At 39.7% G+C, this 25,460-nt stretch overlaps 1 protein-coding gene across 1 annotated transcript in view; it reads left to right on the forward strand.

Moving 5' to 3' along the window:
- The window catches only part of RECK (reversion inducing cysteine rich protein with kazal motifs), a 64,552-nt gene that overhangs the window by 30,563 nt on the left and 8,529 nt on the right, over window positions 1–25,460 (forward strand). Inside the window, exons 7-16 of the mRNA XM_019663375.1 lie at window positions 7,920–7,953; window positions 10,067–10,264; window positions 10,895–11,162; window positions 11,698–11,877; window positions 13,143–13,355; window positions 14,807–14,943; window positions 16,870–17,010; window positions 18,850–19,038; window positions 19,976–20,098; window positions 22,095–22,266. Of these exons, the coding sequence (XP_019518920.1) occupies window positions 7,920–7,953; window positions 10,067–10,264; window positions 10,895–11,162; window positions 11,698–11,877; window positions 13,143–13,355; window positions 14,807–14,943; window positions 16,870–17,010; window positions 18,850–19,038; window positions 19,976–20,098; window positions 22,095–22,266 (1,655 nt within the window). The remainder of the gene's footprint in view (window positions 1–7,919; window positions 7,954–10,066; window positions 10,265–10,894; window positions 11,163–11,697; window positions 11,878–13,142; window positions 13,356–14,806; window positions 14,944–16,869; window positions 17,011–18,849; window positions 19,039–19,975; window positions 20,099–22,094; window positions 22,267–25,460) is intronic.

Below are 25,460 nucleotides of genomic sequence, written 5' to 3' on the forward strand. Positions count from 1 at the left end.
TATCCTTTACACCCCTCACAAAGTAACAACCCCTCACCCCCATCCACTGCCCTCCCACCCCCAATATCATACTTATCTATTACAATTCCATTGACTCCATTCCCACACTCTACTCCACATCCTGTGACTGTATGTATATATGATTATAGTTGACATACAATATTATTCAACATCAGCTTCAGAAATACAGTGTGGTGGTCAGACCTCTACACCGTCTATGAAGTGGTCTCCCTAACAAGACATGTTAGAGTGTTAGGGCCTTTTAAATGTAAGGGCCCATATGTCAGAGGTAGTCAGGAATCCAGTACTAAAGATGAGGGGGCTATCATGCCCAAAGTCAACTGCGAAGTAACCCTTGAACCTCGAGAGTGGAAGAAAAGTCTGTGAAAGAAAAGCATAGAAAAAAGTAGGAAGTTGGGTTTTGAAAATAGCTTCTTTAGGGAATCAGAAGAGGAGGAGCCAAGTACTGATCTGACATTTCAGTAGGAGAAGACCCTACTTGTATTCAAAATGGAATGAGTTAGTCCAAGAAAAAGAGAACTTCCTGTCACTGGAAATGTTCAAGCACAGGCTTGCTGGATTCACGTGTTATGGAGGGGATTTCTGCAATGGACAGAGGATTTGACCAGTGATCTCCCAACTCTGCAGCTTTCTTATTCTGACCAGTACCTAAGAAAGAGGACTTCAGTACTTAAGAATACTTCTTTCAGAATCACACCTGTTTGATTGGAACCACCAAATCAACCAGTGGCTTGATAGCTTTGACATGGACATGTTCAGGTGTCATGGGCATGCTCATTTCTAAGTTCTCCATGTATTTTTACAGGCCTGGTCCTTGGCCCACCTAGACATATTAGTCAGGCCACCTGGGTTCATGGATATGTGATGCTATTGGGTTGTCGGAAAAGTCATGATGCATTTTTGCAACGAAAACCAGAAAAAATACGTCATGACTTTTCGGACAACCCAATAGAATCAGGGATGATATTGAAAATATTCAACAACTGGAATTACATAGGCAACAACAATCAGAACAGATGCTGGCTGTTAAACCATCAGCATAGCCATACTAGTACACACTGGCTGATTAGAACTAAAGTAAAAACTAATGTTTTCTGTGAGGTGTGAGACATCTAGTGTAATTCTTTAAAAAAACAACAAAAACAACCCATCGGCTGCTTGAGAGTTATTTTCTTTCTTGAATGTCAGAATAAACATCAAGATGATGTGAGGCTGGTGAATTTCCAGAGACCTGGCAATGACTGATGAAACAAATTTTAGTTTCAGGTTTATAAATCCATTTCGTACCTTTATGTCAGACCTTACTTGCCATTCTCTTAACATAATGTCCATAAATATAATAAATACCTTTCCATTTGCTGCATGAGCCACTGAAGTACAATGCTACAAATTTGTCATCAAACTTAGATTTTTGCTTGTTTCTTCTTTCACAGATTCTTCTCTGTGCTTTCCTTTATATTCTTTTCATAAATGTCATTTTCATTTCCCCTTTCCTAGCTTTTTTCAGTCTGGTTATTTGATGTTATCTCATTAAGGAAGGTGAGAAACTATGAAGAAAAGTCAGTAGGAGATATTTTTGTGAGGACTCACTTTTTTAAAATCTTAAGGCATTTAAGTTGTAAACTTAACAGTTGCTAAACAAAACTAAAGTAATGCTCTGTCCTGGAGCTCTGATTCTATGAGAATGCTGGATAAATTGAAGACTCTGAGGATATTAAAAAAGAGGCTCTAAGAACCGCAACAACAAAGATAGTCGGCCTTGTATGTTTTAGGCTCAATTCTGTCAGCAGTCTTCTAATCAACACGCAGTGAGTGCATACGAGCAGAATGCAGGTCTATGCTAAATTTTATTTTTTGAGTATTTACATGGCTCAAAGTTCAAAATGGTATACAATAAAAAGTCTCTTTCTCACCTCTTGTACTGCAGCCACCTGACTCCTTAAGCCACCAGAGATATTTTATACATATGAAAGTGAATATATATGTATAGCCCTCCTCTATCTAGCCGCTGTAACACAAATGGTAGCTTACCATACACTTCGTCTTACCCGTGGATGCCAGTGTTTGGTGCAAATTTATGTGTGCCTGCACAGGCTACACAGTGTATCTTCAGGAAACGTCAAAATTAAATGTTTTACGTCGAAGACTTCTATGTATTAATGTTATTTTTGCTTCATTTTCTCTCAAATTAACCTTGACTCTAGATTTACTACCAGAAGCATAAAGAAAAAGGGATGAAAAATAGCCCAATTTAGTGAGAAGTGTACAGGGATGTCGGGACCAGCAGGATTCTCTGGATAGCTAGAAATCTACACCTCTGTGTGGTTGGGTCTGTGCTGCAGTGGTTCTTAGAATAGAGGAGACAGCTTTGGGAGGGTTAGCAAAAAGAATTGTGGAGTACTTTACCCCAGCAAAGCCTTAAGGACCTAAATGTAAAGCTTCTTTTAGTTAATGCTACGGAAATTCTGCGAATTGTCAGGATATAATAAATAGAAAACTGAATGGGAGGCTTGGTAAATGGTAAAATGCTATACAGATATACTGACTGGGTCAGAGTAGATTTGAGCCGTTACCTGCAGCTGATGAGCTCCAAAAAGAGCGAAACCTATTAGGTCCTGCAGTACTGGCTTAAGATAGTATAAAAACTTGGTTATGTTCTATTTGTCTATTGTTTTGTTTTGTCATATTTTGTATTGTAGTTTGGGGAAAGGAATGACTCCTATTTAGTCTCTTTGTGCTAGTGTATTTCTGCTCTAGTCCTTTCTTCTCAGAAGTCACCTGAATGAGATCATCCCAATAGGGAAATCTGACCAGTCAGATTAGATATGACCTGGTCTAATGTAAATGGCCAGGTCCCCCCCNCCCCACCAGGCAATCTCATCTATTCCCAAGCTTTACTTGCCCCTATATGATGGCAACTCCAGCATCTTCTTTGCGAGCCTCTTTTATGCACTCCTGAATCACTCCTAGATACTGTCGATGTTCAGCTGGCATATCAAATCAGCAGAACTGATTGTTATCCTCTGCCCTGCCCTGCCTCCCCTCCCTTCTGCCCTTCTGCTACACAAGACCACACACACACACACACACACACACACACACACACACACACACACACACACACACACACACACACCAAAACTTATTTTTCTCACATTACTTGCGTGGTTGTTCCAGCCCAGTCCTCCCAGACACATAAACTAAAAACCTAAGAGGTGCTGACTACTCTTTCCTCTTTCTCACCATCTCCTGCAAATAACTGGCTATCAAGCCCCAAAGATTTACCTCTGAAATATATCTTAAATCAGTCTCCATTCTGGGTCCTCACTACTGTCTTTGCTCAGGCCTTTATACCACTCTGGACTACTGCAACAGCTCCCCAACTAGCTTTGCTATCTCCAATTTCTCCTCTCATCTATTATATCTCCACTTCTCCTGGAGTGGTCTCTTTAAAGACCGAATGTGGTCATGCCACTCCCTCCTTAAAACTTGTCAGTGACTCACCTATAGGATAAAGCTCATGTCCCTCAGTCTGTACACTAAACTTTTCTCTGTCTAGCCTCTGGCTCTTCCCTCCTTTCCGGTTCAGCAGCCATGCAACTTGTAACTTTCCAGATTGACCACGTGTTTTATTTGCTCATTGTAATTGTATAACCTGTCTGTTCCACCTGGAAGTCCCTCTCAGAATCCATCCTATCACACCCATCCAGTAGTATGTCGGAGCTGGCTCCTACCACTCGGGAGAACTAATTGTTAAATATTCAGGAATTTTGCGAACCACATTTTTTAACTTGAAAACAACCATGATGGGGGTATTCATGACGCAAACATCAGCAAATGTTGCAAATCAGGGTTCCTCCCACTCCCACCCTTAAAGAAATAGCTGATTCTAGCACACCACTACCCCTATCCAACCTGCAACCTTTGCCTCAGATTCTGACTTACATTGTTCATTTTTAAAACCTTCCCTGCCCATCCCACTTCCCTCCACATACATGAAATTGATTGCTACTTCTAAACCCTTCACATGCTTTAGTGTAGCTTTTGTTATCTTATAGGGTAACTCTATTCACATATCATTTTTTAATGCTACACTGAGTTCCTGGGGGCAGAATCTCTGTCTCAATTGTCTTTGCATCTGTCATTCATTTATTCACTCAACATTCATTGAACTGATACACACCACTGATAGACTTCATTTGTATCAGGTACTGCTCTCCGAGTACAAAGGTAAAAGGATTTAGCCACTATCTGTAAGAAGCTCATAGTCTAGTCCATGAGAAGAGAGAAATTCAAATAGTCTCTTATAATACAGTGAGATGAGTACATTGCTAGAAGTCTGTACGGGACACTGGAGCTGGAGGAAAAACCCCTGCCCAGGGCAATGGGGAAGTCTTCACAGAGCAGGTAAGACTTAAAGGATGAACACAAATTTGTTGCCTGTAAAAAGGTCCTAACGTTAGTATTTTTATAGATAGCATTTTTAATAGCATTTTTTTCCACTCCGGACAGCTGAATTACAGAGGTTCTTTGTTTCAGAATAAATACAATAGCAGTTTTATGTGGCAACCCTGTATAAATGTCTATGAATTAGGCATTCTTTGAATGAGGAAAGAAAGCACTGAATATACCACATCCTCAAATAATGTCATTTTGTTCAAGATCATTTTGTAATAATGTTGATGAGAAATGCTGTAGGAATTTAACCCTTGTTTGTATCAGTTGGCCTATGGTAAAATTGGTTTCCTTATACATTGTTTTGCCTTAAGCCTCACAACCTATGGACAGTGTCAAGTAGGATCTTACTGGATTGTATCTACTATCACAATAATGTCCAGCTGTATAGTGAAGGCTTTTAGATTTGAAGATCTCTTGGGACCCTGTCAACTCCAGTATCTGACATGTTCTTTGGTTCTCTCAGGTTGCAGTAGATCCTCACCGCAGTACCACTAACTTTGATCTATTCTAGAGTGAGATGAGTGAGGTGAGGGAGCTATTACACTGAGTATTGATGGCAGGTCAAACAAGGCTCCAAGTATAAACCCTCAGTTACCTCCTGCTTTTGCCACCAGGTGGCGATCAGACATTTGAAAGACTTAAGAATTGACTTGAAGACCCCAAGACTGGCTGGCTCTCTTAAGAAATGAAGAAACTATAAGTTAATGCCATAACTCATTATGTGTATGTCTTAAGCCCTGTCAAGCTAATCACAATAATTTAAGCAGTGAAAGGTAGAGTTGCCTATAATTTATACATTATAGGTATAGTTACCTAAGCTATAGTTTATACCTAGATATAGTTACATAAAATTAGAAATCTTTTGTCAAAGAGGGTGTTATGACTAGAGTCTGAAATCATGATGAATGTAAAGTAAGCAACAGAATTGATAAATTCATCAAATACTGGTATACTTGAATGAAGGACCATTCTTTTAAACCTTAAAATTGGTAAAGATAAAGATAGAGATAAATAAACTATTTATTAACACGAGGTACTGCCATGTGGAAATAAAGCTTTTGGTTCAACAAATTAGGGTAGACCTATGCGTGAAGGGCCTCTCATGAACATTAAGAGAAATGAGAGATACTTAGGGAACATCTGGATGCGACATCAAGGGAGACAGCTGTGCCCTCCTATTATCGGTGTTGGCAAACTTTTTCTGTAAAGGGTCAGACAGCAAATATTTTAGGCTTTCAGGCTATATGGCCTCTTTCTATTCAACTCGACCATCTTAGTGTGGGTGAAAACTAGGGTCTATGCGTATTTCTCTTTTCTAGGCCTCAGTCTCTGGTTTCTGTCAAATAAGGAGTTAGATTAGATGATCTCTGACATTTTTCAGGTTTTGTGCCCTTTGGTACCCTTTAAGCTAAGTAATCCACAGGATGACCCCTAGTCATATTTCTTTTATTTGTAAGGTCAAATTTTTAAAAATCTAGCTTTAACAAATATGTAAGTCTCTAGAGCAGGGTTTCTCAACCTTGGCACTATTGACATTTGGGACTGGATAATCCTCTGCTGTGGGGGTGCTGTCCTGTGCACTGTAGGATGTTTAACAGCATCTCTGGTCTCCTCTACCAACTAGATGCCAGTAGCACACATATTCTTCACTGTCCCCTGTTGTGACAACCAAAAATGTTTCCAGACATTGCCAAATGTCCCCTAGAAAGCAAAGTCAAGCCCAGTTGAGAACCAGTGCTCTAGAGACTTTAAAAATAACTAGAAAAATACCAAAAATGGAAATCAGGCTATGCAACCTAGGATGACCATCAAGATAATAAACACATTTTGTCAGATACAAGATCAAAAGAGCCAAAACCAAAAGGAACCACCAGCTTATTAGAAAGAGAAGGGCAGGGCGGCCAGTTAGCTCAGTTGGTTAGAGCGCAGTGCTCATGCCACCAAAGTTGCTGGTTCGATCCCCACATTGGCCACTGAGCTGCACCCTCCACAACTAGACTGAAACAATTACTTGACTTGGAGCTGATGGGTCCTGGGAAAAAACACTGTTTCCCAATAACCCTCAATAAAAAATAAATTAAAAAAAAAAGACAAGGGCAATGAGAATTGTATTCACCCAAAGGGGCTGGAAAGCTAGTAGCAGGTTGCTTTTTTAATATTGATTTAGATCATTTTATGGAAAGTGTTCCTGAAACCGGTGAACCCAAAACCAGTGTTTTTTTAAAACACCAAAAATATTTGTTTTTCACTATTCTTATATTGTTTGATGAAATCTCCAGCAGAAAGAATTTATACTAGGTGAATTCACTAGCCCTCGTCTATGAGGCCTTGGTGTTTTGTTTTGCTTTGGATAAATCAAGTGTAATTTATTCCTACAGTAGAATATTATTTATTAGAAAAAAATGAGTGTACTACAACTTCATACAACTACACAGATGGATTTCTGAAGCTAGGTTTTAAATATCAATAAAGCTGGTTCTTTAAAAAGTCCAGATCATATAGCCAGCTTGTGAATTAGCTAAAATTTAACAGCCAAAATCATCTCTATTCAACAATAAGGGTGCACTTGATTTCCATCTACCTTTTATTTGTGCCCATATTGTTTCTTTTAATAATTCATTCTCTTCCAATTTTGAGTGATGTTAATCACAGCTGACCAGCCCTGAATATCTAAATGGCTTTTGTTTTTGTCTTGTTCTCCTTGTCTTCCTTGCAATGACTTTTGTGATGTTTTGTAAACAGTGATCTAAGAGCACTATAACCACAAATTCTAGTCTCAGGCTCTGCTTTTGACTTGCTCTGTGACCTGGGACAGTTTCTCCCTTGCTGAGGAAACGGTTTCTTCATCTGTAAAATGGCAGAGAGATTCCCCAATCCTGTCCCCAGGATAGTTGCATAAGAATCCTTGTTTAAAATGTAGGTTTCTGTGCTTCACTCCCAGATTCTGTTTCTGTTATCTAGAGTAAGACCTAAGAAGCCCACATGACTCTAGTGTATGGCCAAGTTTGAGAAAAATTAGAGATAATCACTAAGGTCCGTTCAACTCTCAAATGCAGTGGTTATATGAAATATATATTTCCCTAAAGGTCCTTTATTATATCATTTTCTGGAAGCTTTTTTATATACCTGCAAGAAATAATTGAGATTAATACATTGTAGGTTCTCCCACATACCCACATTGGTACAGCTTTACCTAAACTTGGTTTGCTATAATGTGGTCAGCTTATGGCTCAGGTGATAATCTTGATCCCCAGTATGTGCTAGAAGACGGTTTCCCTTTTCACCAGGATGCCATCTCTATCTTCTTTGTTTTCAGTCTTGGATTTAGAGAAGAATTAAATAGTTTGATATCCTGATTTTCATATAACCAGAAAATGGAATAAAGTTAGAAATTCTGTGTGGTTGTTGTTAATTTCTGTTTGTTTTTCTTTAATTTACAGAATGCTCTTTTCAGTTGCATTAGCAGAAATGAAAGTAAGTATATGTTGATTATACAAGCATCCAAAGAGTAAAACATGGTTTACAGAATATTATTTAGCTGTTATAAATGTTGCCAAGACCAGCCTAGCATTGTAACTTAGGCAGTTTGTAAACCATCTGAAGGAATGTGCCCAGCAGGATTCTGCCAGGTGCTTTCCTCTGGGGTGTTCAGGCCCTTCATGAATTAGAACAGTTCCCATGTCCTAACTGCAGATTTCCATAGCAGATACTAGTGCTAGATGTGTTAGAGGAAGACCATGCCCCACTTGAATAAATAGGATCACTTTCAGAAGTTAAGCATTCCCACGTGATACAGGGTAGCACTTGCAGAGGACTGCCTCTCAATTTGCTCAGCAGATGCTCATTGACTACTTGCTCTATGCAGGGCAAGTGTACATCTATAGGGCACACAGCCTGTACACAAAGAACTCTGGGACATGGTGGATATGGGATAGTCACTGATAAAAGTTCTGCAGGAGTTTATAGGGAGGAGGGATTGCATCCTGCAGGGGTACTTAGAGGTGACTTCATGGAATTGATAGCTGAGCTGGGCCTTGAAGGATGGACAAGATGTGAACAGTGGAGACTGGAGGAAGGGCATTCCAGATGAAGGAGATAGTGGGAGCAGTTAGAGATGGGAAGCACATCTGAGGAATGAAGGGATGTTTAGATTAACGTGGCAGCAGGGTATATCAAACTCTACCAAGAAACATTAGCTGTCTGTACTTTATTTTCTACCCTTTCTTACCAGGGCTTAGTTCAAGATTTCCCTGATGTCTCTGGCATGTAATCAATCTTCTGTCCCCCCGCACTGGTGAGGAAGCTAGCATAATGGAGACTCAGAAGATAGGCATCCTTGTCCTGTTCTCACTTGTCTCTTCTGTACTCAGCATCCCCCCAACCCTCCCATTATCCTCATTGCATTTGACAGTATTAAATGTGTCCATTAATAATTGTTCTTTGTGCTAAAAATCAGCGATTCAGCAATGAACACAGTCAGTTTGGTAGTAATTACAAATCAAAAACTCAGGTGGCACAATAGGTATGAAGCAGTTTCATTATCATTGTTTCTGGAACTTGCCTGAATCCCCTGCTCATTCCCCGGTCTGTGGAATGTACCAGAAACCTGATTCTGATTCTTCCATAACCATCTCTAATAATTATGAGAGATTTCCTACCTGCCTTTCTCTTAATCTTTTCCTGCCATGCTTTTACCGTGGCTCCCTTCAGCTTCCCACAGACCCCTTAGCCACTCCTGTGAATGTCTCCTGCTCTTCTCCATTGCAAATCCCACGTCTGTCCCAGATACCTTAAGTGGTCCCCTTGGTTTCTAAAAATACTATATAAATCCAGAATCACATGTATTTCAAATGTGGGTTTTACTTTCCAGAATTGAAGCAGATCATATCAGTTGTGAGGTGAAGACTGTTTCAATTTAGGCATATTCTTGCAGGTATTCAAAAAGTATAGCTCTCCTGGGATTTAGTTTCAAGACACAGTTACATAATTGTCAAATTTATGAAATAATCCTGATAGCTCCCACTTTTTACTGGTCCTGTTTTATAAATGTGAGGCATTTGGGGGTTTATTTTGGTTTTGTGTGTTTTGTTTTTACCTTTATTTATAAATTTCCACAAATCTAATGTGGAAAGAAGCTGTTCCAGTGGCTCTCAATGTGAGTGCGATTGACATTTTGGGAGATGGAGTTGGTTGTGTGAGACTGTTCTGTACTTTGCAGAGCATTTAACCGCTCTGACCCCTATACAGTAAATGCCAGCAGTAGTCCCCAAGTCACCATGAAAATCAGAAACACTTTCATATGCACTGAGATTCTCCCAGGGGTGGTGGGATTGCTCCTGTTGAGAACCAGTGGACTGGAGCCGAATAGTAAGTTGACCATACTGACTTTTTACACCTGTGAGCACCAGAATGTCCCCATAGCTGTGCCTGCAGTAGTGCTGATTTTAAATACTAGTCTTCTATGGCCTGGTTTTATTTCTCAAATTCAAAAAGACACACATTGTTCTATCATTGCTATGATGATTTAATGTTTGCAAATAGCTGTTTCCATTTCAATGTCATCTTTTCTTTGTTTTACCCCCTCCAGTGGGCTCAGTTTGTTGCAGCTATGCAGGCCACCACACAAACTGCCGAGAATACTGTCAAGCCATTTTTCGAACAGACTCTTCTCCTGGTCCATCTCAGATCAAAGCAGTGGAAAATTATTGTGCCTCTATTAGTCCACAGTTAATACACTGTGTGAACAATTATACCCAATCTTATCCAATGAGGAACCCAACAGATAGTAAGTAAAAGGGACGTATTCCTCTCATTTTAATCTTTGGTAAAATAATTTGTAAAAGGGAAGTCAAGTCTTGTAGATATCTGTAGTCTGGGGCATGTAATTTAAATTGTATTATTTCAATTACAACTTAGATTAATTAATTGGCACAGATATATAAAAGCTTTCTGTACCAAAATGTGATGAAATAATGGTGTTTGTGGTTATTGCTATTAAAATTAGTCATATCTCTCTCTCATTATGTCCAGATATAATCCCTTTTAAGCAATCATTGCATGAAATAATTCTAGTTTGATCTATACCTTTTCCAAGGACATAAAATACCTTGCATGTAAAGATTTCTTAGGTAGAAGATGACTTTTCATTTTTGTGGGAATGGAGCTAGCGATCCCATGATTGAGACAGTAGTGAATTCTGGTAATAGATACCTAGTCTATAGGTATACCTAGTAAATACCTTTATTTATTATACTGTAAAGAAATGGAGAGAGAATTTGGTAGGCTCTGTATACTGCAGATATTGACATATGACTCAGAGAAGTGATGGTTTCCAATACACCACCATGTTCCTCTGTCCTGGGCAGTACATGACATAAAACTAGCTAATGAAGCCACTTATATTCTGAAAACGTAGGTTTATATTGCTGTGACAGAGCTGAAGACCACGCTTGCCAAAATGCCTGCAAGAGAATTCTGATGTCTAAGAAAACAGAAATGGAGATTGTCGATGGCCTCATCGAGGGTTGTAAGACCCAGCCCTTGCCTCAGGATCCTCTTTGGCAGTGTTTCCTTGAAAGCTCACAATCTGTTCACCCTGGAGTCACTCTACACCCTCCTCCCTCTACAGGCCTTGATGGGGCTAAATTGCATTGTTGTTCTAAAGCAAACACTTCAACATGTAGGTCAGTATCTTGTTTTCCTTTATTAAAACCAGTAGAAAATAGCATTTTAATTGACGATTTTAAGTCTAGCAAATGTATGTTATATTCTTGCCTTGTATAACGAGTTTAAAATATATAAAATCTTCCATTCTTTCAACCAGAAAATATTTATTGAGTATCATATATACAGTAGTCCCCTCCCCCCCTTATTTGCAGTTTCACTTTCTGTGATTTCAGTTACCCTGGGTCAACTGTGCATGGTCCAAAAATATTACGAAAATGTACAAATATTATAATTAAACGTTAAATTTAACACCGGGCTTTATAGCAACCATGGCTAAAAGGAAAGAGATGGATGATAAAAGAAGACTAATTTTTTCATGGAAAAGATCACTTTTTCTGACTCTCAATTCTAAGAGATAGGATATTAGTCTTTGGTTTTTGTACTTTTTCTCATATATATTCTAAAGTATAGTTCAGAGTTCAAATTTTATGCAAATCAAATATTTATTATTTGGTTCATCTATATGTTTCTGCATTTGTGCTTTTGTTTCAGGGAACTGTGCACTAAACTTTATAGCATGAGCTGGGGCAACACACAGAGTTGGCAAGAGTTTGATCGCTTTTGTGAATATAATCCAGTGGAAGTGTCCATGTTGACCTGTTTAGCAGATGTTCGGGAACCTTGCCAGTTGGGCTGTAGGAATCTTACTTACTGTACTAATTTTAACAACAGGTGGGGACAAATTATTGTACATAGAATGGAAATATTTTATCATTGATTATCTTGATTTTAAATAAATGAAAAGACCACTATAATCTGATTTTGGTTTTGCTAAGTTAAAAGGAAATCGTCTTTCTTTATGCTTTCATCTTTAAATGCTGTATTCCATCTGGTAAATCACCTCTGGGAAAGGAAACACTATAACAAAGTTCCTTCTAATCTAGGTGTACTCCAGACTTCTAGAATTCAGAGAATCTCCTCTGGCTTCAGCCTACCATTCTTGCCCTCTCCTTTCTACTCTACCACCAGTGCAAACAGTGCATTGCAAAATAAATCCTTGTGAACAATTTGGTCATCCAAATGCCCTCTTCTCACTAACTTTTGTTTTGTTTTAAAAAAAACATTTTTCATAAAGGTATTATTTATATCAACATGTAATGGGTTTATTGTCATTTAAAATGAATTAATAACTACTTTATAAATCTCAATTTTGATTTACAATATGATAGATATTGGTGGATAAAACCCACATAAACAAAAGTTTTTTGAGAGCCCAATCATTTTAAGAGTATGGATGGGTCCCGAGATCAAAACGTTTGAGAACCACTAGGATAAACAAACTGGAATTTAATGGAATACTACTCAACAACAAAAAGGAACAAACAATTTGTATACACAAAAGTGTGGGTGAATCTCAGAAAGATTGTTTAGCTAAAGACACTAGACCCACAAAGTACCTACAATATGAATCCACTTATATGAAGTTCTAGAATAGCAAAATTAATCTCTGGTGATATAGGTACAAATGGTGGTGGCCTCTAGGGTGCAGTCAGCAGGGAAGGCATTGACTGGACAGGAATACAAGGGAACTTTCTGATGAGATAGAAATACTGCTTAATCGATTTGGATATGCTTATATGGATGTACACATTTATCAAATCACATAAAACTGTACCCATAAAATCTGTGCATCTGATTTTTAAAATGGAGATACTACCTCCATTTTAAAAACTTGGGCTTATTTGTTTTGTGAAATGAAAGAAATGGATGCATAGAGATGATAGTCCACAGCATTTTGAAGTTTTTAACTGTCTCACAAAAATCTATGTTAAAAAGAAAACATGCTATCAGGTATTGATATTCTTTGATGGGTTGTATATACTTTCTTCTTTAAGAAAACGAGATTTTCCTAATTATTTGTATGTCAGGATTTTACGCATTGCTTCTCTCTAGAAAATAATTGCCTCTTGATTTCTTCTGGCCTTTTTTCTCTTCAGGCCAACAGAACTTTTCAGGAGTTGTAATGCTCAATCAGACCAAGGAGCCATGAATGACATGAAGCTATGGGAAAAAGGAAGCATAAAGATGCCATTTATCAACATACCTGTTCTTGACATTAAGAAGTGCCAGCCAGAAATGTGGAAAGCAATAGCTTGTGCTCTACAGATTAAACCTTGTCATAGTAAATCCCGGGGAAGTATTATTTGCAAGTAAGTTTTTTTCATCATAACGACTCTTCAGTTTTGGTTCATGCCCTCCATGATCTTCACCCACAGCCTATCGTTAGAGTTTTCTCTCCCACTATTTCCCTTTGCCCATCACCCCCACAAGTCAAATGCTTTCCCACTTTTTCCTCCTCTGTTTGAAATACTTTTCGCCTATCTCCACTTGGCCACTGCCTGTCCTTAGCACCTCAAATACCACTCATTCCTATGGAAGCGTCCCATATTTCCCCAGCTGATAGCAATTTATCCTTACTACAAATTTCTGTAGACCTTCATTTGTACTTCTCTTATGGTACTTAGTTCAAGAAACATTTATTGAGTACTGTCAGTGCACAATTCTATTTTTATATTTTAATTTGTGTACTTATATTATAGTCTGTGAAACTTTGCTTGAGGAGTTTATTCTTCTTTTGTGCCTGTTTTTTTCTTCTTGTATCCTTTCCTCTTTTTCTCCTCTTCAGGGATTAGCATATTCCTGACGCACAAGGTATTCCATAAATGTTTGATGAGTGAAGGAGTTAGTGAATATAGGCTTTATGGACTGTTTAGTAAACATTTTGTGAATGGTTTCCTTAGGAGATCTAGGATAAAGTAAAGATGAAAGCTGCTATAGTGGATGAAACCAAAAGCCTTAACTACACAGTGATCTATGTCAGCTGTTCTTTAAGCATCTCTTTTTCCAAAAAGCTTTTCCAAAACCAAGTTTATATCCAGCCCTTAAGTTGTTGGTGTGTGGCTCAATGTTGCTGGGCACTTGATGACTGATTGCAGATTATTTCAACCTTCAACAGGGCCCATATCTATTCTCTGACATGACTTGGGGATGACCTGAGTAGGGGAGAACTGAGGGGTATCTGCTGGGTGACAAGAAAGAGGGAACAAGTGGGAAATTTATAGACTCAGTGCAGAAAACTTATAGGAGTCATCCCTATTAAGACTGAGAAAATGTTAAAGTAGTGGACTTTCCAGTTATTACAGACAAAACATGTTAATGTTGATAACTAAAAAGATATTTAAAAAGAGAAAGGAAGGAAGGGAGGGGTGGGGTGGAGAGAAGAAAGGAAGAAGCAAGCAAGCATGGTCCTGAGAGAAAGGATGTATGATTTTGCGAAGAGCGAGTCAGACTTAATTTCTTTTAAAGAGTGAAAAGCCACATTGATGGTTGTAACAGTGAGTATGAGAATAGAATTTGAGCAAGGCCTTTGATCCTGGGTAAGAAATAGTTAGGGATACTTTGATAATGTAATGCATTACTATTCAACATAGAGTAATGCTGTGATCGCTGTCCTCTTTTGCCATACTTACACCTACCCACTTGTGAAACATTGTTAAGTTATTAAAACTTGCTGGAAAGCTTCAAAAACAGAATTAATATTGGCTAGACAGCATGAGGAGGTTCTTTGAACCCTAAATTTGTGTCTGTTTTCCTTTTCAAGATCAGATTGTGTGGAGATTCTCAAGAAATGTGGGGACCAGAACAAATTCCCTGAAGACCACACAGCTGAAAGTATTTGTGAGCTTCTATCACCTACAGATGACCTGGAGAACTGTATACCTTTGGATACATACCTCAGTATGTACTTTGTTTTTTTAAATTTCAAACACATCTCCCTTCCACCTCTGCCCTTAATGTTTTCTTTGGATTAGCATCTATCTGTTGAGAACATGTGGTTTAATGATACTATCTCAATTGCAAACTTTTATCATATTTGCTTGGTCCTTTTGGCCCAGGAAAGAATTGTCATCTTAAAACATGTAAGCAGAAGCAATTATAACAGTCTGAGAAGGCAGTGAACTGTTGTCAATCAGGAATTCTAAGCAATGAATCAGGGATCAGCATTCTCAAATAACCAGCTGAGTATCCTTTCTGTTTCCTTGTGATGTGACCAGAAAGTGGAATTTCCCCCAGGGAGTCTTTGACTTTTTGTCATCAGATATTCAATGGACCTGAGCCAGGTGTTGGCTTAGACTTAGCCACCAAATAGAGAGTAAGGAATGATGGTCTGTGTTAGTACATGAAAACGGAACTTTTTTCTCTGCCAAATACTTCTACCAAGAGCTAGAAGAATAAGTTAGTATCCTGTTGAGGGATCCTGAATCCGAGCGTCCTGGCTGGAGGTGGCTGTGTATGGTGGAAACCAGGGGATAACACGTACAACTCCTGCACCCCAAGTAGTTAGAGTTAGAGGAGTGTTTAGGCCTCCACCCAGGGGCGGTAGTGCTGTGACCTGCCTGGAAAGGCAGTGAATTCAGCTTCTAGTTCGTCTTCCTGTGTCAGATAGGATTAAGTTGCATTGCAAATACTAGAACAACAGATAGAAGTAAAAGAAAGCCTAGAAATAAATAGTCCAGGGCTGTGATGGCGGCTCCATCATCAGAAAACCAGGCTCCTTTTTCTTTCTCCACCATCCTTAGTGCTTGGCTTCTGTCGTCAAAGTGACTTCATATTCTTCATCATCACAGTGTGGCTACTGAAATTCTAGCCACCATACCCTAGTGTAAGAGAAAATCACCCCTAATTATAAGGTAAACTGGGAAAGGTTACCTTTTTAGATGTGGGCCCATTGCCATCCTAAGTAAAATTGGAGTTCTAGTAGTAAGCAGGAAAATAAGATTGAATGCTAGATATGCAGCTACTAATATCTGCCATATTTCCTCAAGACCAGCAAACTATGTCTCTTAGCTTTGGTGACCAGTACAGCAAAAAAGAGAGCATTAGACTAGAATCAGTTTCCCTACTTATAAAATAATCGGGCTGGGTCAGATAAACTCCAACAGCCCTTGTACCTTTATAAGCCTTAGAGTCTGAGTCTGGCCTAAAATCGAGTAAGATAAACGAATATATTCACAATCCTAGACTCTGTTAGAGTAGTCAAATATTTATGTGTAGAAAGAAACTATTTCAGTTGGAGGTAACTTAAAGAAATGCTTTTGTTTGAAATTTAATACTCTCTAAATATCACATATACTTTATATTGAGACTCTACTTTGGTCATTACTTTACAAGTTAACAAATATAATCATGATATGGGGTCCATCTTACCATAATAAATTATCATTTATGGTAAAATGTGCTAAATTATCCCTCTTGGACATAAGCATCTATTTGACCACCCTATCCAAAATATATCCATCACTTTCCATCCCCTTACACTACTTATTACTATCTGATTTTTTATTTACATACACACACACACACAATTTATTATCTGTTTTCTGACCAGAATGTAAACTCTATATTAGAGATTTGTCTGTTTTGTATCTCCAGTACCTAGAACCTTGCCAGGCATATTGTATGTACCCAATAAATAAACGAATGAATGAATGTTTGTGCTAAATTCACAAATGATCAGAGAATCTGAGTGTTTTAATAGCTTACTAGAATCAGGCCACACTTTATGCTCATCAGCTGTCCATTTATTCCAGACTTAATTAATTCTGATAATTTACAGACCCTTGTTACTCTTTTGGGTTGGTTAATCTGTTTTTTGTTTTTCAGGGCCAAGTACTTTAGGTAACATTGTAGAAGAGGTGACTCATCCCTGCAACCCCAATCCTTGCCCCGCTAACGAGCTCTGTGAGGTGAACAGGAAAGGCTGTCCTTCTGGAGATCCCTGCCTTCCATACTCTTGTGTTCAAGGTAAGAGGTAAATGGGTGTGGGTGGGATGAGTTGTGGATATGTGCTGCTGGTGTTTCTTTATAGGGATTATCTTTGGAATGAGATTACAAGGAACTTTATTTTTCTAAAATATGTTTTTCTATAATGTTTGAGGTTTTCCCAATAAACATGTGTTTTTTATGTAAGAAGGAAAGAACAAAGACAAATGTTAATTTTCAATAGTCACTTAGGTTATAAACTAATATTCATCCAAAGCCAGACTCTCATAATGACTTATAGGGTTATTGACAACAAAAGAAAAAAACCTTTGGGCCGTTGTTTTGTACTTTGTCTTCCATGTTGTAATGTTTGTGAATATGTACTGCACATTTGTATTTTTTCTTATTTTTAGTATATGGAGAAAGGACATTCTCAATGGGATGTGTAATCATCTCCATAAATTTAATGTTGTACTGAAATACATGGGATTTTAAGACTGAAAAATTTTTATTCTTTAGAGTTTTGATAGCCTTTATCTCTTTGTGGATCTCTTTAGAATATAGTTGTTGACAAAATTTCGCTTCCTTTTATTTATTCCCCAATTGAGTATGTTTATCATATTAGAATCAACATTTTTAAATATGTATGAAGTAAAAAGGAATACAATGTTAAATTAAGTAAGCATGGTGTCTCAAGGGACCATCTTATAATATTTGTGTAATACCATAATATATCAGCTATAGTTATAAGAAATCTTATTAAAATTGGAAATTAACGGGTGTTCCTTAAGCCAATCAAGTATTCAACTTTTTTTTTTTAATTTAAGGTATGCTTATATTCCATCACTAAAAGTTTTCTGACCAAGATTATTCTAAAATACATCAGTTTTTATACTCTATTTAAAAAATATCTGTGATTTTTTTTTTTTTAAGATTTTTATTGGGGAATTGGGGGATGACAACAGTGCTGGGGAATTGGGGGAAGGGGAACAGACAAGCTGCTGTCCTTTTGTTCTTCAGTCTAGTTGTGGAGGACGTTGCTTCACTGGCCCAAATTGGCACCATCATTGTACTCTTCCTGGGCGAGGCAGATCAGTCGCAGGCTTCTGGATAGCTACTCACGGCAGCTGCTGGCCGCTCACGCTGGCTTCTGGCCGCTCACTGCGGCTGCTGGCCGCTCATGCTGGCTGCTGGCTACACACGGTAGCCCATGGCAACCCACTGCCACAGGGGCTGCAGCCTGCACCGCCGGCGACTCACAGCAGCCCAGCTCCAGGTTGAGCTGTTGTTCAGCACCTCAGCTGTGGAGGGCAGTGTCACTGGCCCTCATATGTGGGATCCGAACTGGGGTCCTCTGGCGTCCCAAGCCAGCTCTTAACCAACGCGCCACTCGGCTGGCACAAAAAATATCTGTGATTTTTAATAAGCCCAAAGAAATAAAAAACTACATATAGCATTTTTGTGCAGAACTATAGCAAACTTTGGCATATAGGTCATTAATCACCATCTCACAGAACATGGAATTTTTGTTTGAAAGGATATGTTTTTGACCAGTGAATCCAAGCAAGTTCCCTAGTTTGGTGCAAGTTCTTTTACATAATCTTTAGTAGCCACACAGTACCTATAAAACTTATGTAAAGTGTATCTACGGGCCGGTTGAGTGGCTCAGTTGGTTAAGAGCTCACTCAAGAGTGCGAGCTCTGAGCAACAGGGTCGCCGGTTCGATTCCCGGCCCGAGCTGAGCTGCTGCTGAGCTGCCAACAGGTGGCAGGATGGCTCAGCTAAAAAAAACTTAAATAAAAATTTTTAAAAGTGTATCTAATGCATAAAACAATATCATAGAACAGTACTATCTCTCTTAGCTAATTTTCGTTTGTACAGGTTGCAAATTGGGAGAAGCCTCTGATTTCATCGTCCGTCAGGGGACACTAATCCAGGTGCCATCATCTGCAGGGGAAGTTGGTTGTTATAAAATTTGCTCCTGTGGACATAGCGGACTCTTAGAAAACTGCATGGAGATGCACTGTATAGATCTTCAGAAGTCTTGTATTGTTGGAGGAAAAAGAAAAAGTGAGTCCTGAATTGTATTTATTTGTTTTGTTTTGTTTTTAATATGAGGTTAGTTAACTTTGTAGGAAGAACATTTATTGGATTCTCACCAGAGAGTAAAGTCTACAAATCTGATATTCTAGATTTTTCAAACTATATAAGGACGCTAGGCCTTCTAAGGAACTCTCTGAGACGCCCCCTCAAGAAAGGGACTAATAGCTCATAATAATTAACACTTATTGAGCTCTAACCTGTGTGCCAGACACTATGCTAAGTTTTATGTGTGAGATCTTATTTGAAAGAAGAGTGCTCTTGGCCAAAAGACGGCTTGCAAATTTCTGCCTTAAAGCAAGTCAGGTGTTCATTTTCTAATCCATACTCTACGTAGCTAATATGTAAGGAGGTACCTTGTATCACAAAATACCTGAGGATAAACATATTCATTCCTTCTATAAACTTTCACTAGGTAATGCCTGTACTATACAAAAGAACATACTATTGCCTTGTGGAACTAAAACTGAGGTGAGGGATTGAGGTCATGCTTTCCATGATAAGATGGAAGAGAATTTGAGCCACAAGAAGGAACAGACCAAATGCTCTTCAAGGAGCTAGTCATTCCTGCCAGGGTACTGGGAGAGTCTGCGATCCAGAGGTGGCATCGGTGTTGGTCCTGGAGACATGAGCGAAGTTCCAGGAGTAGAGGAGCATTTCAGGCAGTAGGGCAGCCAGAAACATTCTTTCTCACAGAATAGCGAGCAGTCTGGGGAGACCAGCGCACTAGGAGTTCGGAGGGGATATGGTGGGAGGTAAATACAGAAATATAAATATCTCATATTTAACTCCCTAATTTGTATACTCAGAAGTCATTTTTCAAGACTTTCTCTTTTTAACCATTTTAAACCATTAATTTTAAAACTGTATAAATGCGTGATATAGAACAACATTTTATTTCTCCCAGGTCATGGGACGTCCTTTAGCATTGACTGCAATGTCTGCTCTTGTTTTGCTGGCAATCTGGTGTGCTCTACCCGCCTGTGCCTCAGCGAGCACAGTTCAGATGATGACCGTCGCACCTTCACAGGTAACAGGCTCACCCAGAAGCTGTTGGCAGCAGGCCACCATCCCTTTGTACCCATTTTCCTTTAAGGCAGCTTTTCTGGTCTTGCCTTAACTGCAGATGTGCACAGTAAAATAAGTACAGAATCTGTACGTATGAGAGCAAGATACCCTCTCTGGATCTGTTTCCTCTTCTGTGAATTGAAGGCATTAAATTAAATGGGTTTTTAGGGTCCTTCCATCACCAATATTCTGGAATTCCATGCAAAGAACAGGGTCAGTGGTTGAGATGGTTTTAGTGAAATGGAACTTTTCTACCTGCTAAAATACCACATTTACCCCTATTATTATGGTCTAAAATGTCCCTGTATTTTCTAAGTTTGTTTCTGTTCTAATGTTTTTCTCCCCACTTTCTTCCTTGACCCACCTTAGCCTACTGGTTCATATTGGTAGAAATCCCTATAAACAAAGCTATAGGTAAGAAAAGTAAAGAATGTTTCTCCCAATATGGTGTATAAAATCTAAAATTTAGATGTTTGAAGTCTGGCTTAGGATTTCTGGAAAGTTTAAGGGTGACACCTTTAGACAAGGATCGGAGGTTGTAAGCTCCTCGTATAGGTTCCTTCCACTCTCATCTCCTTAGGGATTTCTCCAAGAAGCTAACTTGGGAAATGATTGTACTTTTGAGACTTAAGAATTTTTCTGATCAATCAATCAAGAATACTACTTTCTTGACTTGCCTATGCTTCCCGCTGCTGGTATTATGCTCGCACCAGCTACAGTAAGTCAAAAGGCTGGTGAGATGAGATGCTCTTTTCTTGAGAAGAAGCTACAGTTGTCAACAGCAACAGTGTAGTCTGCTAGTATCTACTGGTTGCTGCTTTTTCCCAGATCTGATATGCCTTTGGTTCTGGGGAGCCCTTGCCCTGTTTAGTGCTGCCATATCAGCAACTTGATTCTTCTTTCCCAGGAGCTAGTGTTATGCATGGAGTGGGGTGGGTGACAACAGAATGGGGACTTACCAAACTTGTGACTCCAGCTCTTTGGAAATGAAAAGGAGATCAGAAAAAAGAAGTAAACAGCAGACTAACTCCGCTCCATCCTGGATCCACCCCAATAAGCACCACTTTCACTGTTCCGTGGTGGTGATAGTGGTTGTCCTTTATTATTGTCCTTTATCTGCTCTGCTCTGATGAGGACAACTTATTCTGCTTAGAAAACTTCCGTGGGGATGAAGAGTGGACTAAAGGTTTACCCAGAAGACTTTTATTTATTTATTTGCTTACATCTAAGTGATTTTAGAAGATGAACTTTATAACGAGCAAGATGCTTTTCCCTGTAGTGTGTCCTGGAGTAAATTAAGTTAATGACTATTCAGCTAGCAGACTCTAAGGAGATTTTACTGGCCACAAAGTGTACTGCATTTCTTGGGACCCAGATTGTGACCCAGTCCAAGCATGACTCAGAGAGAGACGTTCATAAAAATTCCTAAGTCTCAAAACCACAGTAATTTCCCAAATTCCCTTGTTCTTCCCCTTCCCTAAGGAGATGGGAAGAACCTATGTGAGGACTTGACAACCTCTGCCCTTTGTCTTGTTTTGGGTATTCTTTTGTTGGTTCATATTCTACTTAGCTTGGTGCATTCCAGAAATCCCCCAAGCCAGACTTCAAATTTCTAAGCTCTAGATTTTATACACTAGATTGGGAGAAATATTCTGTACTTTCCCTACCTATAATTTTGTTAATAGGGGTCTCTACCCCTGGCATCAGGTCTGGAGGCCCTCAATGATCTGGCAATAAATGGAACAAAGGAAAGCCATTATGCAGACAAATGGCTTTTCAGAGCCTTACCACTTTTAAAAAACACTCAGAGATTGGAGGGGTGTTGTTTATTTTATTAATTTACAGTTCTATTTTAACACGAGACTCCCACATGATTGTGAATGGTTTGCCTCAGTGAGGGAACATGAGGGAAAGGGAATGTACAAACACACATTGTTGAGGCTGTTTCCTCTTTTCAGGTCTGCCTTGTAACTGTGCAGATCAGTTTGTCCCCGTGTGTGGGCAGAATGGACGCACTTACCCCAGTGCTTGCATTGCTCGCTGTGTGGGTCTCCAAGACCATCAGTTTGAGTTTGGATCGTGCATCTCAAAGAATCCGTGTAATCCTAACCCCTGTCCAAAAAACCAAAGGTAAGTCAAATGGCTCCTTATCTTTTTTCCACTGAAGACCAGCTCTTCCTAAGCTCGTCTGCTGTGTACCAGAGAGTGAAAATACAAAGATAATTAAAAAGGTCTCTGCCCTGAAGAGTTTGGTGTAACATGTTGTGATTAGGGAACCTGAGGTGGAGCAGTTGATGCAGCCTGGGGGTTCGGGGGCTCCATCACCTCTGGAGGATGTGACTCTCAGCTGCATGCAGAGATGATAGGAGATTGCAGGCAAGGTTTGCAGTAGAGGTGTTGGAAAAGGCCGAGAGAGTACCAGGAGCAAAGATCTTGGCTGCTAGAAAAGAGGAGCTAGCATGGTATATGCTGGGAGCTACAGCAGTTTTATAAGATTGAAACAGAAAGTAAGAGGCAAAGGAGGAGCAGCAGATGAGATGACAGAAATGGATGTATTCTTATTATTAGCTATTTGTGCCTGATAGTAATGGGAAATTTTCTTCTACTGGTCTACCTCTATTTTAGGAATTGGACATGAGAAATCTCTGGAAAATGAAACTTCAGTATTATTTGAAATTATTTGTGTAGGGGCTCCTTTCTCTGCAGTTTCCTCATGAGCTCAGGGTACAGTTGACATAGCCTTAATGATGGATTTCTGTATGTGGTGGCCGCAGGGAAGTGTCCTGCTGACTCTCTTAGGTTTCAGCCTTCTAGAACTGGAGTTTTCACTGGCTGCCTGAGACCTGAGCAGGACACATCCCAGTGCCACAGCCCTTTCCTTATGTAGCATTCTGTGGAAATAAGCCATTGCCTCTCCATCCTTAAAACCCTGGTGCAGTATGGAGGGAGAGGAAGATTTTCTCATGTGTTAAAGATATGGCAAAGAAAATTGGTCGCCCATCTGGCAAAGTTTATACCATGAAAACTAGCCCCAAAAAGTTTCTATGGAAAAAAGACAAGGTGATGTTAATAAGAAAAAAGGATCAAGAAATAGGGCAAAAGGATAATATAGTTATGTTGGGAGGTAGAGTAAAGGGTTATTTTGGAATTTGCTGGTTTGTTTTCCTCTATTTGCTAAATTTTCTGAATAAGATTATCTCGCTTTTCTAATAAAAAATAAAATCTCAAAGTGGGAAGTCCTTTCTGGATATAATACAAAACCAACATAAAAGAAGAGATTGAAAAATGCAGCTGCATGAAAATGAAAATTTCTGCATGGCAACAGACAAATGACAAGCTGGGAAGAGTATCACAGAAAGGGCTGATTTTTTTTTTTTTTAAAGATTTTACTGGGGATTTGGGGGAGGGGAACAGACAAGTTGCTGTCCTTTTGTTCATCAGTCTAGTTGTGGAGGATGTCACTTCACTGGCCCATGTTGGTATTATCATTGTGCTCTTCCTGAGTGAGGCAGTCACTCGCTGGCCATCAGACAGCCGCTCATGGCAGCTCACGAAAGCTCACGCCGGCTGCCGGATGCTCATGCTGGCTGCCAGCCACTCACGGTAGCTCATGGCAGCCCACTGCAGCAGGGGCTGCAGCCTACACCATCGCTGGTGACTCACAGCAGCCCAGCTCCAGGTTGAGCTGTTGTTCAGCATCTTAGCTGTAGAGGGTGCAGCATCACTGGCCCTCATATGTGGGATCCGAACCCGGGCTCTGCTGCTCAGAACTGGTGTCCCAAGCCAACTCTTAACCAACGCGCCACTCCACTGGCCCCTGATGTTCTTATACTATAAAGAGACCCTATACATAAATATGAAAAAGATCAATAACCTAATAGAAAAATGGGCAAAGATCAATAACCTAATAGAAAAATAGACCAAGGACGAAAACATAGAAAAAGGAATACAAATGATTCTTAAACACTTGAAAAGATGCTTTTATTAGTTAGGGTGAGTACCCTTAGCTACTGAATACAAACTCAAAAAAATTAACACTTTAACATAACAGTTCAAATATGGCCCATTTGGGTGTTGAGCAGGTGGCTTTCCACATGGTGATTCAGAGACTTAGGATCCTGTCATCTAGTGACTCTGCCAGTTCCTACAGCCTCCTTGTCTTCCTCTGTATCTTCTGCATCTGGCCAGCAGATAAGAGAAGGATGGTGATGAAGGTTGTTTTGAGAAGCTTTGATGCGTCCGGTTTAAAAGCGGCACGCATCTCTGCCTGCAGCCACAGTCCATTGTCTACAACACAGTGACTTGGTCACACTGACTGCCAGGGAGATTAGGAAATGTAATCTAGATGTGTGCCCAGGAAGAAAATTAAATGAATTTGATGAACCTCTTGTTACTCTACCACAGTGCTTAACCTTCCTCATAGTAAGCAAAATGAAAATTAAACTAATTGTATACCATTTTCCATTTACCAGATTGGCAAAGATAAAAAGTTTAATAACATAATGTAGGGAAACAAGCACTTCCACCCAAGAGGGGGTTGGAGGGAGGGCTGGTACATCCTCTATGGAGGGCAGTTTGTCCAAGTCTACCATAATTTTAAATGTTCATACTCTTTGAATCAGCACGTATAAATGCTTATACTTACATAAACTATCTCTGGAAGAATAAACAAGAAATCCGGGGAGAGTTCCAGGTGGTGACTACATGGAGGTGCTGGGAGAATGGTGTATTCAGACAGCATGGATGCTCCGAGCCGTTTCCCCACGCCTTGCCCTGTGCATCTCTTCCATCTGGCTGTTCCTGAGTTACATCCTTGTGAAATAACTCGGTAATCTAGTAAGTAAGAAAAAAAAAGAAATTGGTTTGCCACTGAGGAAGGGCACGCAGTGGCTGGGACGCAAGAGCTGGAGAGACACTTATTTTACACTATATATCATTTTGTACTTTTTCATTTTCACTGTGGGCTTTTTCAAAAAATAATTGTTTAAAAAATAAAAAAGGTTGGGGCCGGCTGAGTGGCTCAGTTGGTTAAGAGTTAGCTTAAGAGCGCAAGCTCTGAGCAGCAGGGCCGCCGGTTTGATTCCCACATGAGCCATGACACTGTGCCCGAGCTGAGCTGCGGCTGAGCTGCCAACAGGTGGCAGGATGGTTCAGATGGTGAGAGCACGTGCTCCTAACAACAAGGTTGCCTGTTCCATGGTAGGCTATGCCCACTCGCAACTAAGACCGAACTTGACACCTCGAGCTGAGCTGCCGCCCATTGGCTCAGTGGATCGAGCGTGCGCTCTTAACAAGGCCGCCAGGTTTGACTCCTGCATGGGATG

Source organism: Hipposideros armiger, unplaced genomic scaffold (genome assembly GCF_001890085.2).
Source record: "Hipposideros armiger isolate ML-2016 unplaced genomic scaffold, ASM189008v1 scaffold_388, whole genome shotgun sequence".
Lineage (NCBI taxonomy): Eukaryota > Metazoa > Chordata > Mammalia > Chiroptera > Hipposideridae > Hipposideros > Hipposideros armiger.